Source organism: Pipra filicauda, unplaced genomic scaffold (genome assembly GCF_003945595.2).
Source record: "Pipra filicauda isolate LSUMZ 115617 unplaced genomic scaffold, ASM394559v2 scaffold285_size1263560_pilon, whole genome shotgun sequence".
Taxonomy (NCBI): Eukaryota; Metazoa; Chordata; class Aves; order Passeriformes; family Pipridae; genus Pipra; species Pipra filicauda.
Genome location: NW_024104404.1, coordinates 376,036 through 391,585, shown reverse-complemented (window position 1 = coordinate 391,585; position 15,550 = coordinate 376,036). Strand labels below are relative to the sequence as shown.

Below are 15,550 nucleotides of genomic sequence, written 5' to 3'. Positions count from 1 at the left end.
GGGGGGAAACGGGGGCGGTGAGGAGGGAAGGGGGAGACGGGGCGGAGGGGAGGTCGTGGGGGGAGAGGGGGTATGTGGGAAAAGGGGCTCTGGGGCAGAGGGGAGGTCCTGGTGGGAGCGTGGGGCGTTGGGGGAGTTAGGGGAACCGGGGGGAGCCGGAGGAGAGGGGAGGTCGTGAGGGGAACGGGGCGGTGATGGGGGTGCGGGGGCGAGAGGGGCTCTGGGGAGAGGGCGCGGCTGAGGGGACAAGATGGGGGGCACCGCGGGAGCGGGAGGAGTGAGGAGAGAGTGAGGAGATGGGGGAGAGGGGAGGTCGTGGGGGGAGCAGGACGGGGCGGGGGAAGAGGGGGTCCGTGGGGGAGAGGGGCTCTGGGGCAGAGGGGCTCTGGGGCAGAGGGGGTAGCGGGGGGACCGGGGGAGACCGGGGCGGTGCTGCGGAAGATGCGGAGGGCTCTTGGGGAGAGGGAGGCGCGGGGCGAGCTGTGGAGAGCGAGGGGCGCCGGGGGTGGGGAGAGGGGCGAGTTGGGGGAGCGGGGGCTGCCAGGAGAGAGGGGGACATCGTGGGGAGCGGGGGGAAACGGGGATGGGGCAGCAGGAACGGGAGTAGGGCGGCAACCACAGACGAGCCCCGCAGCCCCCGGCCGTGGCCCCAGAGGGACCGAGTATGGTGCGGAGAGAGGGTCTGGGGAATAAATCCCGGGAATAAACCGCCGTTCCTTGGCCGGGACACGCCGCGGAACGTGCGGGCGCGCAGGAGGGTGACCCTGGGCTGAAGGTGTGAGGGGTGTCCTGCACCCCTGAGCGAGCCACCAGCCCGGCATTTAAACTCCTCAGATGGTCCCAGAGCAGCTCAATGGTCTAAACTCCTCAAATGCTCCAAGACCAGCTCAAAATGAACTATATCCCTTTATTTTAAACCATCTGCTCAGGAGCTGAACGACAACTTTTATTCTCCTGGGGCCACAGCATGCTCTGGAGCCACAGGGTCTGTCCAGAGTGATAAAATTCTTTGCATTCTTTCACCAGTGGAGCTCCATCATCCCCTGTTCCCTGTGTCCAGAGTGTTGCTCGGAAAACACTGTCAGTTCTGCAGAGAAGCACCGTTTTTCCAAGTAAGAATAAACCCCTGCCCAAGCCCAAGGGCCTCCAGTGGGTCACACACACACAGGGAAAGCCACTTCCACCCTTCCCTTTACACTGCAGGGGACGCTTGGCTTAGTGAAGAATAGGGAGAAAATGTTTTCCAAGAACTAAATAAAGCACTGGATTGTGTCTGGACACTACTGGTTTTTTTGCTCATTCAAAAGAATCAGAAAAAGGTTAAAATATACAGAAATTACAGACAAGGAACATGTTTAAATTTAGCCAAGGATTGTTAGTATTTCTGGACAGCTCAGACCACACTTGAAGGGTTCTGTCCACACATTTTTCTACTTTCATTACAGCCTGACATCTTCCCTCAAACACTCTTTCCCTGTCATGTTTCATTAATGTGAAAACTTCAGTTAATACAAGAGGGTGACTCCAGTAAAATGCTACAGGTGCCCAATACTTGCTAACTGACTGCATCCAGATAAAATTCAAAATATTCCCTGAAACCTGAGCCTCAGAATCATTTAAATGAGGCCTCATTCTCCACAGCAGCTAAAGAAACTGAAGCTGAGGAAGCCCCACTAATAGTTTAGTTTGATTTAAAAGATACTCAGCACTGCTCAGAGAGGCCAACTTACTATAAATAGAAATAAATATATAAAAATAATAAAAATAAAAATAACACAAGAATCCAGACACTATTACAAGACTAGTTACAATTTCTCAAAACACACCAATACAGAATTGTTTCCTCAGTAAGAGAATGAACACGGCACCAAGTATATATATTTTACTCTTAAATAGAACAGCTTTATTCAACCAAATCCAAGATTATTTCAAAACTATCCCTTAAACTTGGCTTAGAGAATTATTTTTGCCATTCTTCCCCTTCAAAATCCCTTATGTATTGCTTAGAAAACAAAATTATATTATTTTTAAAAGTTTTGGGGTTTTTTTTGGAAAAACAGCAGGAAGGTGAGAATCTCTCTCTTTTTTTTATTTTAATATTCCTTTTCTCCAACAAAACTAATGGAATAGTGAGAGGTTACAAGAACACTTTGCTCAGCTTTACATAAAACTGAGCCCCAAGGAGTGTGACTTGCACATAACCTGGACAGGGGTGACATGAGCTGACACAGCCCAGGATGGGTCTGGAAACGCAGAGGTTTAAGCCTGGGAACTGCAGTCACACTCCAGTTCTCCCCTGCACCTCACTCTGAGCTTAGAAAAACAGAAGTTCTCTCTATTTCAGTGAAGTTTGAGATAATTTGACTGTGAATGTTGTGGCTCAAAGCCCCGGCAGTGAGTGACCAGCACACGATGGGCTGGAGGGGACAAGCCACGAGCCCAGGGCTGCAGTTTGAAAGCATTGGAATCTTTAAGAAAAGTTTGTTCCCAGCCAAAAGTCTCTTCCAAGGTAACAGACGTGTTTGTGTGTGACTTTCAAGATCCAAATAACCTGGGGGATGCAATAGAAAAAAAGTACATGAGAAGTGGGTTACAACAGTGCACGGTCACACCACTGCAAGGCTGATTCTCTTTGACTAATTGATGGGTTTCCACCCCCCCAAAAATGAAAAATATGCCAAAATTTAGACCCAAATGCTGACCCAAAGGATGTTTTATCTGACAACCCCCAATAAGCAACATAACGTGTGGCTGAATGACTCATATGCTGGCACAGAAGGTTTTGATGCACTGCAGGTGCCCACACAGCAAAAAAACTGAGGCCAACCCATACTTGAAAATTGAAATAAGCCAGTGAAATCAATAAGAATTATGGAAAAATCGAGCGGGGGAGAAAGAGATGTGAAAAGAAATGTATGTGCAAGAAAAATCCCAATATATGACTTCCTATAACCAAATGACACGTTACTTACACAATCATGCAGAACATCATGAAGATATTCCACAGGGCAATGAAGATTCGAAAATACCTGAGACTCAGCAAGAACTCTCTGATATTGTCACCTAGAAATCAAGAGAAGAAACCTTTGATGTGAAAAACACCTGACAGTACACTGACAAGTCACATTTTCAGTGCTGCCTGAAAAGCACAAGCAACTCTGACAAAAAAAAACAAAAACCAACAATCAAAAACACACCAAAAAGTTCAGATCACAAAACGCTGGAACTTGAAGGTTTAGGTGAATGATGGATGCTTTGTTCAGTGGCAAAATAACCACTAAATGATAAAAAGGGTTCTCAATAAATGTAAAAAGGGAAGACCAGCCTCGTTGTAGGTCACAGCCTTCCTGTGATTTTTAAGCAGCAAACAGAGGGAGCAGCACAAGTGTATCCACATGGAAATGGCAACCAGGTGGTGAGCAGAGTGGTGCCTGTAGTACAGGCACCTACAGTCAAAAATGCTGAAAGAAATGTGCTTTTTATTTGGGTATTTCTTCTCAAATCCCCTGTTTGGGGATCATGGGGGGGGGAGGGGGGTTGTCACACCTGTATGTAAAACGGCACAGAAGGAACATTTTCAGGCTGAAAATCACTAAAATGGTTATTCCAGCCAGAGGGCGAATCCCATCCAACAAAACCAGCGGGGGAACTGTGGCTTGGCCAAGGGTTTCCTTTGGAAAAGCCCATTCCCGTGTGTGTTCAGGCAGCCCCGGCCCCGCTCCTGTGTCCCCTCGGTTACCGGTCGTGGGTTCCCTCGGCTCCTCTCCGAATCCCTCCGTGTCCTTCCTCCTCCTGCGGTACAAGGGGGGCCGTGTGAGGCAGGTGAACCCCTTCCCAGCAAACCTCCCTCCCCGCCCTCCCTCCCCGTGTTCGCTCACAGCCTGAAGTTGAGCACAGCACCGGCGTTCACCAGCAGCGTCCTGTGGGAGACAGGGACAGGGATGGGGACAGGGATGGGGAGGGGGACAGGAATGGGGAGATGGGAAGGGGAGACGGAGAAGGGGGGACGGGAGGGTGGATGGGAAATGGGAGAAGGGGTCGGGGATGGAAACAAGACGGGGATGGGGAGATGGTGGCAGGGATGGGGAGATGGTGGCAGGGATGGGGAGATGGAGGCAGGCGTGGGGAGATGGGAAGGTGGGACAGGGAAGAGGGATGGGGAAGGGGAGAGGGGGAGAAGGGATAGGGAAGGGGAATGGAGAGAGGGACGGGGAAGGGGAATGGGTAAGTGACCGAGAAGGGGGACGGGGAAGAGGGATGGAGAAGGGGGACGGGAGAGTGGACGGGGAAGGGGAGAGAGAATTGGAAAACGGGAGGGGGGACGGGGACGGGAAAGGGAAAGAGAAGACGGGGAAGGGGCCGGGGTCACGGTCAGGCACGTCCGGGCCGAGCAGACCCGGCCGAGCCGCCCCCGCTCCCCGTCCCCGGTACCCGCAGAGCAGCAGGTCCCCGATCATGGCTGCGGCGGCTCCGCTGGCGGAATTCCGGGGCAGCGGGAGGGGAAAGGGAAGGGGCGGGCGCTGCTCGGCACCGGCGGCGCCTGCGCTGCCCGGGGCGGCTCCGCGCCCGAGGAGCGAACCGGGCACAGAGCCCGCGGCCCCGGCCCCGGGCAGCGAGCGGGGCCTGGGGAGGAGCCGTGACCGGGCCCGGCCGCCATGGAGCTGTCGGACGCGCTGCCCCTCGGGGAGCTGGCGGCCGCCTTCGCCTCCCTGCCCGTCTTCCCGCTCTTCGACACCGCCTATTTCATCGTCTCCGTCCTCTACCTCAAGTACGAGCCCGGTGAGTGCGGCCCTTGGCCCGGGGGACACGGGGGGGACGCGCTGTGCCCGCGCAGACCCCGCGTTCTCCGGCGCGAACGGGCCCCGTTCCCCCCTGCCCGCTCTCCCCTCACGGGCGCTCGGGGCGTCGCGTCGTCGCGGCTCGGACACCTGTGTCTAAATATAAAGCGGGACATCCCCCCGCCACCCCCCGCCGACTCGTGACTCGCGATTTTCGGAAAACAATCTCGCGTTTTGTTTACGGTTGGATTCCGAGCGCGTGTCGAGGTGTTTTAAGTTCGGTCGCTTCTCTGCTGCTACCCCGGGACTGAGCGTTGCAGCCCCTGGGCTTGAATATTTTTCTGGCAGTGCCTTCCTCGTATTTATATACGAAACGGCTGCAAGGAAAACCTTGGAATTTTCCCACCCTCTGGACCGTGCCCTAATCTGTTCTCAGGCACCACAACTGACCTTGCTTTGTTTGTTCCCTCGGGCTTATCTTGCACGGATCGATAGATCTGCGCCTTGGCTTTCACTTTCTGCGTTGTCACCGTCCGGCTGCACCTCACTCTGTTCCGAACGCCACTTTCTCTGCGTGTTTTTGATGCCGTGAGCGCTCCTCGTGCTCTGTTCTGAGCAGTCGAGCTGTAACTGCCCAGCAACTGAGGGGAAAAAACCAACCCCACGCTTGGGTATGATTTTTCAAGCCCCCCCCTTGTGTGGTCTCTTGTGCTGCACAATCCACGCTCTGTTCTAGTTAAACTCCCTGTAAACAAGTGCTGGGTTTTCCGAGGCCTGATCACTTCCAGCTGTCTTCCAGCATTAAGTCCTGAAGGGAACAGTTAACAGGCAGCTCTCACAAAAATAGCCTTTTAAATGTATGCGAGCCCAGGAATCCACTGGGGCTGGATAAGGCTGGGGTGTGCTTTTCCCTGGATTCCTGCAGTGCTCCATCCCACAGCTCCCGAAGATCAGTGTCGGGACAGAACCGTCCTGTTTCCTCCTTGGAGACAGCAGGGCTTCATGGAGCCAAAGAAAAACAAGTGTTACTAAATTTAAGCCTCAAGCTAAACCACAGGTTCCTATAGAACCAGTTTCATGTCTCGGCTGTTGCAGCTGTCTCGCTGTTTTCAGCTGGTTCAAATGTCCTGGGGATAGAAGAGCCTGAGCTCTCACAGCTTTGGCACTTACTGCTGTTTAAGATGGGCCAGGTAGTCGCCTTGACACAACATCTGAACATTCTCTCTCTTGACTGCCTGTTCCTGGCTCACTGAACAGAGTTTTGTCTCTGAAATGCTGCACAAAGGACTTTGGAGCTGTTTAAGGCGATGAAACGATCTCACAGGATTGATGTTATTGGGAGATTTCCCTGAAGGAGTACAGAGGTGGATGAAAATGGCTACAGGAATTTAAAAAAGGTTGTGGGAGGAGACCACAATGTATTAACAAATAGTAACACTCTTTTAATACCTCATTGTATTTTCAAAGGGTATTCCCAGCCTAGCACAGGAGTGGGGAAGAATCCTCAAAACATCTTCTTTCAAATAAAGATTAAGAATTCCTATTCTATTTTTACAGGTTATCTTATGAATGAAAGAGCTGAACAGATTGTTCATGAATTCTAGAGGGCACCTAGGTTGAAGCGATGAAGAGAATGGTACTAGTATGCATTTTATTTTTAGACTGTAAAAAGACATTGATTTTGAGGGAAAAAATGTTCTTTCTGGTTGCAGGAAGTAGCAGCACATAAAGGAGAGAAACTCTCAGTTCATAAACTTCTAATGAATGTGAAACCTTCAGGGGGGGCCTGCAGGCTGTGATCACACTCACCATTTCTTGGCAATCTCTGCTACTTGCTTGGGCTTCACAGAGCACACACTTTGGCATCTTGTTTTACAAGCACTTTTCTTTGACTTACTTTGTGGGAGAACACTCCCCTCAAGCCTCTTTCTTAGCGGGTCTTGAAGTTTTCTGCTTATTTGCTGGATTCATCTTCTCGCTGAGGGTTGGACTGGACGATCTCAAGGGTTGGACTTGATGATCTCGAAGGTCCCTTCCAACCCAGCTGATTCTCTGATTCTGTGATCTTGGCGGTCTCTTCCAACCTGGATGATTCTGTGATTTCCAACTTGCTTCCCCAGGAGCCGTGGAGATGTCCCGGAAGAGCCCTTTTGCCTCCTGGCTCTGCGCGATGCTCCACTGCTTCGGGAGCTACATCCTGGCTGCTCTGCTGCTTGGAGAGGCACCTCTTGGGTACTTCAGTAACAACTCCAGTGTCATCCTGGCCACGGCAGTTTGGTGAGTCCCTTCCCCCTGTGAACAGCCCTCTGGTGGGGAGGGAGATGTTCTGTCCTGCTTGGATTAACTGGGGACAGGGGAGGTGGGGTGAGGTAGACTTTGAGTCTTTTGCATTCCTGGCTCCAGCTCCCAGTTTCCCTGCCCAGTTGCCTAATGCTGTGATTATCTGGGCTGGGGCCAGGCCAAGGGCTGGGCACTTCTATTCATAGCAGCTGCTGCTGAGCCAGGGCCAAACCACAGCTGATACCACACACAGAGAGGAGTGGCCCTCCCTGAAGATTTGGGGGCATTTTATTCCTTGTGATAGTGAAATGTGCACAAATTAACCTTTGATTTCCTCAGTGTGCACGGCTTATGTGTGCTTTTGCATGCCAGAATGAACATTGTTAGGACACATGAATGAAATGTTCATACACAGAAGCCTTGGGGTGAATCCCTCAGCTACCAGGTTTTCTGTGCCTAAGAAAATAAAAAGAAAGATATTCTTTCAGGCAGTCTTCTGCAAAAGAGGATATCTGTTCTCTGTCTGTACTATAATTTCAGTATATGTAGCTTCTGATGCCTCTGGACCATACAAGATGTGAAATTCGAAAAGATTCTGAGTTAAAATGGTTGTTTTTTTATTTAAAACAGAATAGTACCAGTAGTGGGAGTTCCCTGAATCCATTTAATATCAACTCAATTAATTGTTGCTGTAGAGAGGCTTTGTTGCACACTGGTTTCCTTTAGAATCAGCTATGAAATTAAGAATTTTTCTTTTTTCACAGAACCAGCTATGAAATTAAGAATCTTTCTTTCCTTTCTTATAGAATCAGTTATGTAATTCAGAATCGTTCTTTCTTTTTTTATAGAATCAGCTATGAAATTAAGAATATTTTTTCCTTTTTTATAGAATCAGCTATGAAATTAAGAACATTTTTTTTCTTTTTTTATAGAATCAGCTGGGAAATTAAGAATATTTTTTTCCTTTTTTATAGAATCAGCTATGAAATTGAGAACATTTTTTCTTTTTTTTTATAGAATCAGCTATGAAATTAAGAATATTTTTTTCCTTTTTTATAATCAGCTATGAAGTTAAGAACATTTTTTTCTTTTTTTATAGAATCACCTATGAAATTAAGAATATTTGTTTCCTTTTTTGTAGAATCACCTATGAAATTAAGAATCTTTCCTTTTTAATAGAATCAACTGGGAAATCAAGATCATTTTTTTCTTTTTTATAGAATCAGCTGGGAAATTAAGAACATTTTTTCTTTTTTTATAGAATCAGCTGGGAAATTAAGATCATTTTTTTCCTTTTTTATAGAATCAGCTATGAAATCAAGATCATTTTTTCTTTTTTCTTTCTTCCCCTTCACTCCCACCTGGCATAACTCAGGCTGCTGCCACACTGCTCCTCCCTGCACGTCCCAGACCGGGACAAACGAACGGCTCCTTAAACTCTCGGTGGTTTTTTCGCAGGTATTTGATATTCTTCTGCCCCATGAACCTCTTCTACAAGTGTGTGAGCTTCCTGCCCCTGAAGCTCGTCTTCGTGGCCATGAAGGAGGTGGTCCGAGTGCGCAAGATCGCGGCCGGGGTGCACCACGCTCACCACCTCTACCACCACGGGTGGTTCGTCATGATGGCCACGGGATGGGTCAAAGGTGACACAGGAGAGAGCCCAGAGGCAGCAGGGAGGGATCCAAACTCCTGGGGAGGGCTGGGAGAGGCTGGGAGGGAAGCTCAGAGCTGGACGTGCTCAGCTGGGTCACTCGGGCTCCCCACGGTGCATTTATTGCTGCTTGCAGAGCTGAGTCATCATCCAGCTTCCAGGGGGGCATGAAGGGCTGGAGTCATTTAGGAATTCTTCATTCCTTCTCCTGTGTTCTGCTGTGTTCTGCTTGTCAGTGTTGAAACAGCCCAGGCAGTTTTCTTTTAGCTTTTATTTGGAGCAAGCACTTGAGCATCAGTTGATGGAAGAGGGAAATGCCCTTTCCCTGCATCAGGAAACACTTCTGGGAATTCCAGAAAGCATTTGCCCTGCTCTGTTGTTTTAGGCTAACTTTTAAATTTGGGAAGAATGTCATGAACCCTTTGCCCCCCTGGGTTGTCCTTCTCCCTTGAGGATCCAGAGCAGACAGCAGAGCTCTCTGGTGTGGCAGTTCCAGCTGTTTGACAGGTTTTCCTGTGTCACAGGTTCTGGTGTGGCATTGATGTCTAACTTTGAGCAACTGCTGCGTGGGGTCTGGAAGCCAGAAACAAATGAAATTCTTCACATGTCCTTGTAAGTAGGCAATTCTTGGTCAGAGCAAGGGTGAAATGTAAAGAACCATTCAGGGCTGGATGCAAACCTCCCAGAAAACCTTCCTTCTTTCTCCTTCAGCCCTACAAAGGCCAGTCTGTATGGCACAGTCCTCTTCACCCTGCAGCAGACTCACTGGCTCCCCATCTCTGAAGCCAACCTCATCTTCTTTTTCACCATGTTCATGATTGTTTGCAAGGTAAGGTCACAGCAGGTTTGATGCTACAAATTACAGAACCAGAGAACGGGTACAGACCTAAACTGAGGGTATTCCTGAGCCACTTACAGGCTGTACATCCCAGGAAGAATCTGCTTGGGGCATTCAAGGCTAAATTCTCCATCTTACAGGTGGGGCTGTAAAAGATCCTTGTGTTTCTTGGTTTGACTGTTTCAGTTCACTCTTGAAGATGATACAGTCTTCCAAGAGAGAAGGCAGTGGTAAACAACCCACAGTCTGATGACAGAAATCAAATGGGAAAAATGCTCTTATGTAGTTTGTTGGGTTTTGTTTGTTGTTATTTTTTCCCTTTTCCCTCTCACCATCTCCAGGTGAAATTAAAGTAGCTTCAGTTCTTTACATCAGTTTGTATGTGTACATGCAGAAAATATTGTGAACAGTCTGCACTTTATCTTCACAGTCTGTGGAGTGTAACTTTTAAAAGGTGCCTAAAGATGCAGGCAGGTAGGTCACAGCCCTGGCTGTACATCCCTGGAAGGGTCTGCTCAGGGCATTCAAGGCTAAATTGTCCATAATACAGGGTGATAGAAGACCCTTGTGCCTCGAGTCACGGAGCAGTGGGGACTTTAGTTGGGGTCAGTGGAATGTCCCAGCTGGTCGGTGTTCCCTGGCTGGGGTGTGGGATCCTTAACTCCCAGGTTTTCCCTGTTGCCCGGCAGGTTTTCATGACGGCCACTCACTCGCACGCCTCGCCCTTCGCTCCGCTGGAGAACCTCGTCTGCCCGGTGCTCTTTGGCTCTGTCTCCAGTGGGCACCCAGGCCACCACCACGACCACCACGGGGCCCCCCATGAGGTTTCCCACCCGCCTCCTCCTCCTCCTCCTGCAAAGTCGAAAGAGGAGCTCAATGAAGGCACAAGGAAAAGGAAGGCAAAAAAAGCTGAATAAAAAGGCAACGACGCAGAAAACAGGCCGAGAAAATCCTCCCGGAGCTGAGTCTCAAAGCCACCCGTGACTTCCTTTGTGCTCCAGTCGTTCTCCCTCAGGCTCCAGAGGAGAGGTGGAAGCCAGGACACTGCCAGGCGGGTTCCTGAATTTCAGTTTTGCTCTCTGTGCTTGCTGCTTGGTCTCTGCCTCTCTAGTCTGATCATACATTCAGGGATTTGTAGGTTTTGTGCCAGGGTGATAAAGTGGGCGCCAGTTCCCAAGCTGTCAGCAATTTTGATGCAGCATTTTCAATTGATGTAAAAATATTCTCACTGTGTTTGTTTATGAATGGAGGGAATGGTTTGTGCTCCTGCAACTCGTAAGTTCCTTTGAGTTTTCATTGACCTTTCTGGTGTCTGCCAAAACAACAAACTGTTAAGACACAGTCAGTGTGGAAATCAGATTTAATACTTGAGGAAATTAAATGGTCTCTTATGAGCCTGATCTGATTTTTCCTTGCTCCCACATGTGCCATATCTCCAAGTAATGTGACATTTTAAATGCAATGAGGACTTTGCCTGAGCCAAACTCTGTTCCTCTCACCTCAGTTCCCTCTGATTCTAATGGACAGTCACTTGCTTCAAGTCTGTGTTTGCAAGAGCTCTGAAGCTGTGAAGTGCTCCCAGTGCCATGTGTTGGTACTGTCACTATCCTAAACTGTGTGTCCCACTTCAAACCTGATCCTATTTAACCAGGGGAGGAGCATGGTCTGGTTTGTTTGTAATCCTGTGGGATACAAGAAGAGTGTGTGTGTAAGTATTTATTACTATTTATTTATAATTGCCAGGGCACCTCAATCATGGACCTGAATCTGGCTTTTTTAATGTTGCATCTTTATATAGAGGGTTGGAACTTCTAATTCGGGTCTTAAGCCCACAGCTACGTGCTGGTTTGTTCTTGTAGCAGTGATCCTAAAGGACAGCCTGGACACTCCCTGGATGCAGGAAGGAATGTTTCCTATATCCTTGAATTAAGATAGAAAGGCTGAAGCAGTGGATTTCACACCAGCTCATTAAAACTTCTTTAAAGGACTGATTAAAAACACACCAGCTGAAAATACTGATTGCCCCTTGTAGGTCCCTTTGGGCCAAACCACTGGTCTGTGAATGCAGCTTGTGCCCAGTGAGTGGAGAATCAATGCCTTGCATGGCTCAGGAGGAGTCTGTCAGCTCATTCATGTTCTGCTTAGTGAATACTGGCTTTTACAGTAGTTTTAAGCTGTTCTTATAACTGATTTTGTCCTTAAAAGTGGCATAATCCAAGGGCTGGAATCACCATGGTGAGGATGGCACACGTGGGGATGAAGCACTGGGCTCCCAGTGGAGCAGCATTTCCCATCCCCAGCACTGCTGTTGCTGCTGGCACCTCCCAGCTGGGAATAGAAACAGGAGGATTTAAGGAAAGTGGGGTTTTGTTTGTGTGTGTGTGTGTCCCTGTTCACAATTGCAACTGATGGTTAATTAAAAATAAATATATATATATATATATACACAATCAGAGGAAAGCCAGTCTGGAAGGTCAAATGGTTTGTGGGTTTGGGCTTTGACAGTGCCTTAATTTTGTGAGTCCCCCTCCCCTGCAGTAGAAAACAGGAATTGTGCCTGACAGCTCCACTGGCTGGTTCTGCAGATGCTGCTCTACTGAAACCTGATGTACCACAAGCATGCACGAGACACTAAATGTTTTATGAGATGTCTGAGCCAAGGGGAATTATGTTTTATAGAAGCCATCAACAAATAAAAATTGTGAAGTGACTCTGATTGTCTGGTGGCACTCGAGGAAATCCGTGTGGTTCTTTTTTTCCTCCCCAGCCCCTGGAGCCAAACAGAAGCTCCTTGAGCTACTTTGAGTCTCCTTGACCCGATGACAGAATCATTCTGAAGAGAGAGATCAGACTTTATGTCCTGCAGCTGTGCCTGAGCATGTTATAAATGGAAATAACATGGGAAAAGGTGTTTGTAGTGTTGCCTCAGACCAGACTTCCTGAGATTTCAGGGGAAGAAGAAATAAGGAAACTGATTCCTTTGGCATTTATACCTGTTGTCTGTCTTTCCTTTTGTCATTATAAGAGGGAGGAGAGCACTCACCTGGGACTGCTAAATATACACACACATATACAGCCCCCTCCCCCATTCCAGCATATTTATATGGAGTTTCAGTATTTAAAACTGAAAAAATCAAAATGCTCTGCATGAATGTGAATGTTTAGTGTGGGTCCTGTTGACTGCTGCTCTGCTCTCTAAGTGCAGAGACTCTCTAAGAGTCCTTGCCCTTCAGAGTCTTTTGGTCTGAGTCAAATCACAGCTTCCAACCACGAGAAATATTCCAAGGGCTGTTAAAATTTGAGCTCTGAACACCTTCAGAGTACCCAACAGGAATGGGGGGAGTATTGAGAAGATAAGTGCCCTAAAAGGAGTCACAAGGTCCATTTAGTGAAGCCTTTCCTGGTGAGGGAGATGGGACCTGGCTGGAATTTCCCTGGCTCAGCACTGGCAGTCGGGTACAATTCCAGCCTGGTGTCCTTCATCCCCGGGAGCAGAGATGGACCTTCCAATAACCACAGGGACACAGGGCTGCTCCTGCACTTCTGGGAAGTCCCACTGGACCTGTACACACATTTTCTTCTTTGGGACTCTGCTCCAAACAGCCTGAAAATGGAGCTGGGCATTTCCTAGAGAGATGAAGGAACTTGTTTCCAGGCCACAGAGATGAAGGTGATGAGGAAAACATGACACAGTCAATCGACCTGGTGCACTAAATGAGGATCTGCAAAAGGTCATTTATTTTCTGAAGGGTTCCACTTGTCTCCTCCCAGATTTAATAATTTAAAATGTTTAATAACACTCCTTAATTCATCAGAGCAGTTGGGAGTGTTAAGGTGCTTTGGAATGAAAGGTTTAAAGTGTTTGTATGACCCAACCAGTGGGAAAGGTCAGTGCCAGCCTTATGCCTATTAAAAAAAAAATAAACTAAACTAAACTAAAAAAAGGGGATTAGAGCATTTCAGGTGCTTTAACAATTCTGGTCTGCTGTGACATCCAGTTCAGTGTCATCATTTCACTCAGGATCTGTAAATGAACAGGCTGATGAGAGCAGGTCCACGTCCTTTGAGGAATCCCCACTCCACAGAATGTTCCCAGCTCTGCTGCAGCCCAGGGAGGAGAGGAGCTGCCAGGGCTTAAACTTCCAGGGGCCACACGTCATTCCCCCGGGAGATGTCCTGATCTGATAACTTCTGATTCTAACTCCAGGGAGACACAGCTAAATTTAGCAGCAGGTTTAATCCTCAAAGAGGCCCTGGGTGCCTGCTGGGAAAAACAAGTGTTTTAGTTGCTGTTTCAGCGTTTCATGTGGCTTGTCAGGTTTCCCTTTCCTGTTACAGAGCCAACCTGGTGCCTGCAGCTTTTTCATGGTGGCAGATCAGCCTGAGAGACAGGGAAGGCTCTGCAGCACTGCTGTGTTTGTAGAAAAAAACCCTAACCCCACAAGAGAACTCAACACAGAGCATTAATAATTCTTCACAGCAAATGAGGTGAAGCCAAAAGGGGAGGCCAAAGAAAAGAATTTCTGTACTGAAGAGTTTATGAAGGAAAGGGCAAAGCCAACACGACAGCACCAAGGCAGAGCCACCAGCATTCTTGGTTTCCCTTTTTCCTGTTGTTATTGTTGCCAATATGTACATTCTTGCACATTTTGTCCGAAGAATAACCAAATTATATAATCCAGCGAAGCAGAAAGACCCAGAGGGTACAGATGGATGTCACCTTGGCCATCTCCTGAGCGATACTGAAGTTGTTCCTTTTAACACTTGCCAGGTGATTGGCTGCCAAATGCCTGCTTTTCCCTGCAGCCTGTTCCATGGTGCTTTAAAGAGCTCACAAAAGCATTAAAAATTACAGCTTTATGTGTGTTTCACAGTAGCACAGATTTATTTTGTCTAGTTTATGGTTCTTGTGCTATTCCTTAATGGATGTAATTGGCTCCTGTAAGGCACAAGTCAGGATGACATGGAGGGCAAGGCTGGAAAATGGCATTTCCTACCACCTTAAATACCCAGATTTCTGCTGCAACAAAGATTTTTCTCTCAAGATACTTTAGTTCTTTGCCCAAATAATGAGAAATCAGAATATATATTTATACAACATTTTCTAGAAAGCTGTCAAAGATGGTTTGGATTTAGTGTGAGCTCCTTACATTCCTACTAGGCTAACAGGACATGGGCAAGGCAAACCACCAGCACTGGAGAAACCATGCTGTTGATACCAAATGCTCTGTACAGAGGGTTGATATTTTCCTGTTTAGGATGCTCTGTTGGCCTCAAGGCATCTGTTTTGTCCTGTGGGCTCATCCACCATAAGGAAATGCCAATTAAAGGGGTTTCAATCTGATCAGACATCAACATGGTTTGCTAAACACCCACAAAATTACCTCCCAGCCAAGAATTTAATCCTGCTCTCGTGGTCTGCAGCAGCCTGTGAACGAGCTGGTGGGGGCTGGTGGCTCATGGAACAGGCAGAGAGTGGGAAAAGCAGTTCCCTGTCATGCCAGAGCCCACGCTGCCATCCTGACTCACAGCTGCTACTCACTTCAACTCCGTGATGACACCTCTGACAAAAAGATGTTGATGGTGCTGAGTCATGAATACCTTGGAGCCTGGTCTCTCCTTGACACTTGTGCATCTGCATCTTTCACAGAGCATCCACAGGAAAAGTTCTGTTTGTAATATTTCCTTATCTGTTTCCTTTATGTCCCCCCTGAAGCAAATCTGGGGAGGGAATTTTTCAGAGAGCTTGTGAATGTAAGGACAGATCACTGTGTGAGACAGTGATTTCATCTTAGCCTTAGGGTACAGGTAGGCTGTAGCCCTGGAATGTGGAAAAACAGGTCTGATATGTTTAGAGGCTTCAATGTTTTTATAGCCTGAGGAAATCCAGAATGTCCCGGTTGATTTTGTTTGGTTTTGATTTGCAAATTTGCAGCAGCTCCCCGGAAACCATCACACGGGACACTCCTGCAGAAAACAAGCTCCTGCTTTCCCAAATATCCC

The 15,550-nt window shown here is 48.1% G+C and overlaps 2 protein-coding genes and 1 long non-coding RNA gene across 4 annotated transcripts; 2 read left to right on the top strand and 1 right to left on the bottom strand.

Moving 5' to 3' along the window:
* Positions 1-637: 637 nt before the first annotated feature.
* Positions 638-1,278, top strand: LOC120323552. Its single transcript, XR_005564099.1, has 2 exons — positions 638-1,112; positions 1,204-1,278. It is a non-coding gene; the product is annotated as an uncharacterized LOC120323552 (long non-coding RNA).
* A 598-nt stretch (positions 1,279-1,876) lies between these two features.
* SMIM7 (small integral membrane protein 7) lies at positions 1,877-4,872 on the bottom strand. Of its 2 annotated transcripts, XM_027724483.2 has the most exons (5): positions 4,432-4,788; positions 3,879-3,920; positions 3,740-3,792; positions 2,973-3,063; positions 1,877-2,551 (listed from the first exon to the last, which is right to left on the bottom strand). In XM_027724483.2, exons 1-5 carry the CDS (start codon positions 4,455-4,457, stop codon positions 2,536-2,538), a joined length of 228 nt encoding a protein of 75 aa, XP_027580284.1. In that variant the 5' UTR covers positions 4,458-4,788; the 3' UTR covers positions 1,877-2,535. The 2 variants fall into 2 exon arrangements, with proteins under 2 accessions (XP_027580284.1, XP_039238770.1); XM_039382836.1 differs by lacking the exons at positions 1,877-2,551; positions 2,973-3,063 and having other exon boundaries at positions 3,070-3,792; positions 4,432-4,872.
* On the top strand, positions 4,572-12,281 carry TMEM38A (transmembrane protein 38A). Its single transcript, XM_027724480.2, has 6 exons — positions 4,572-4,779; positions 6,899-7,055; positions 8,517-8,701; positions 9,234-9,321; positions 9,421-9,538; positions 10,237-12,281. Exons 1-6 carry the CDS (start codon positions 4,656-4,658, stop codon positions 10,462-10,464), a joined length of 900 nt encoding a protein of 299 aa, XP_027580281.1. The 5' UTR covers positions 4,572-4,655; the 3' UTR covers positions 10,465-12,281.
* The last annotated feature ends 3,269 nt before the right edge of the window (positions 12,282-15,550 follow it).

Bases quoted from the DNA above. Each gene is read 5' to 3' on its own strand.
- SMIM7 (XM_039382836.1), bottom strand. From the start codon at position 4,457: ATGATCGGGGACCTGCTGCTCTGCGG. The intron at 3,921-4,431 runs GTACCGGGGACG...TGTCTCCCACAG, and splicing joins GGGGACCTGCTGCTCTGCGG to GACGCTGCTGGTGAACGCCG. The intron at 3,793-3,878 runs GTGAGCGAACAC...CTTGTACCGCAG, and splicing joins GCTGTGCTCAACTTCAGGCT to GAGGAGGAAGGACACGGAGG.
- TMEM38A (XM_027724480.2), top strand. From the start codon at position 4,656: ATGGAGCTGTCGGACGCGCTGCCCCTCGGGGAGCTGGCGGCCGCCTTC. The intron at 4,780-6,898 runs GTGAGTGCGGCC...TTGCTTCCCCAG, and splicing joins CTACCTCAAGTACGAGCCCG to GAGCCGTGGAGATGTCCCGG. The intron at 9,322-9,420 runs GTAAGTAGGCAA...TTTCTCCTTCAG, and splicing joins GAAATTCTTCACATGTCCTT to CCCTACAAAGGCCAGTCTGT.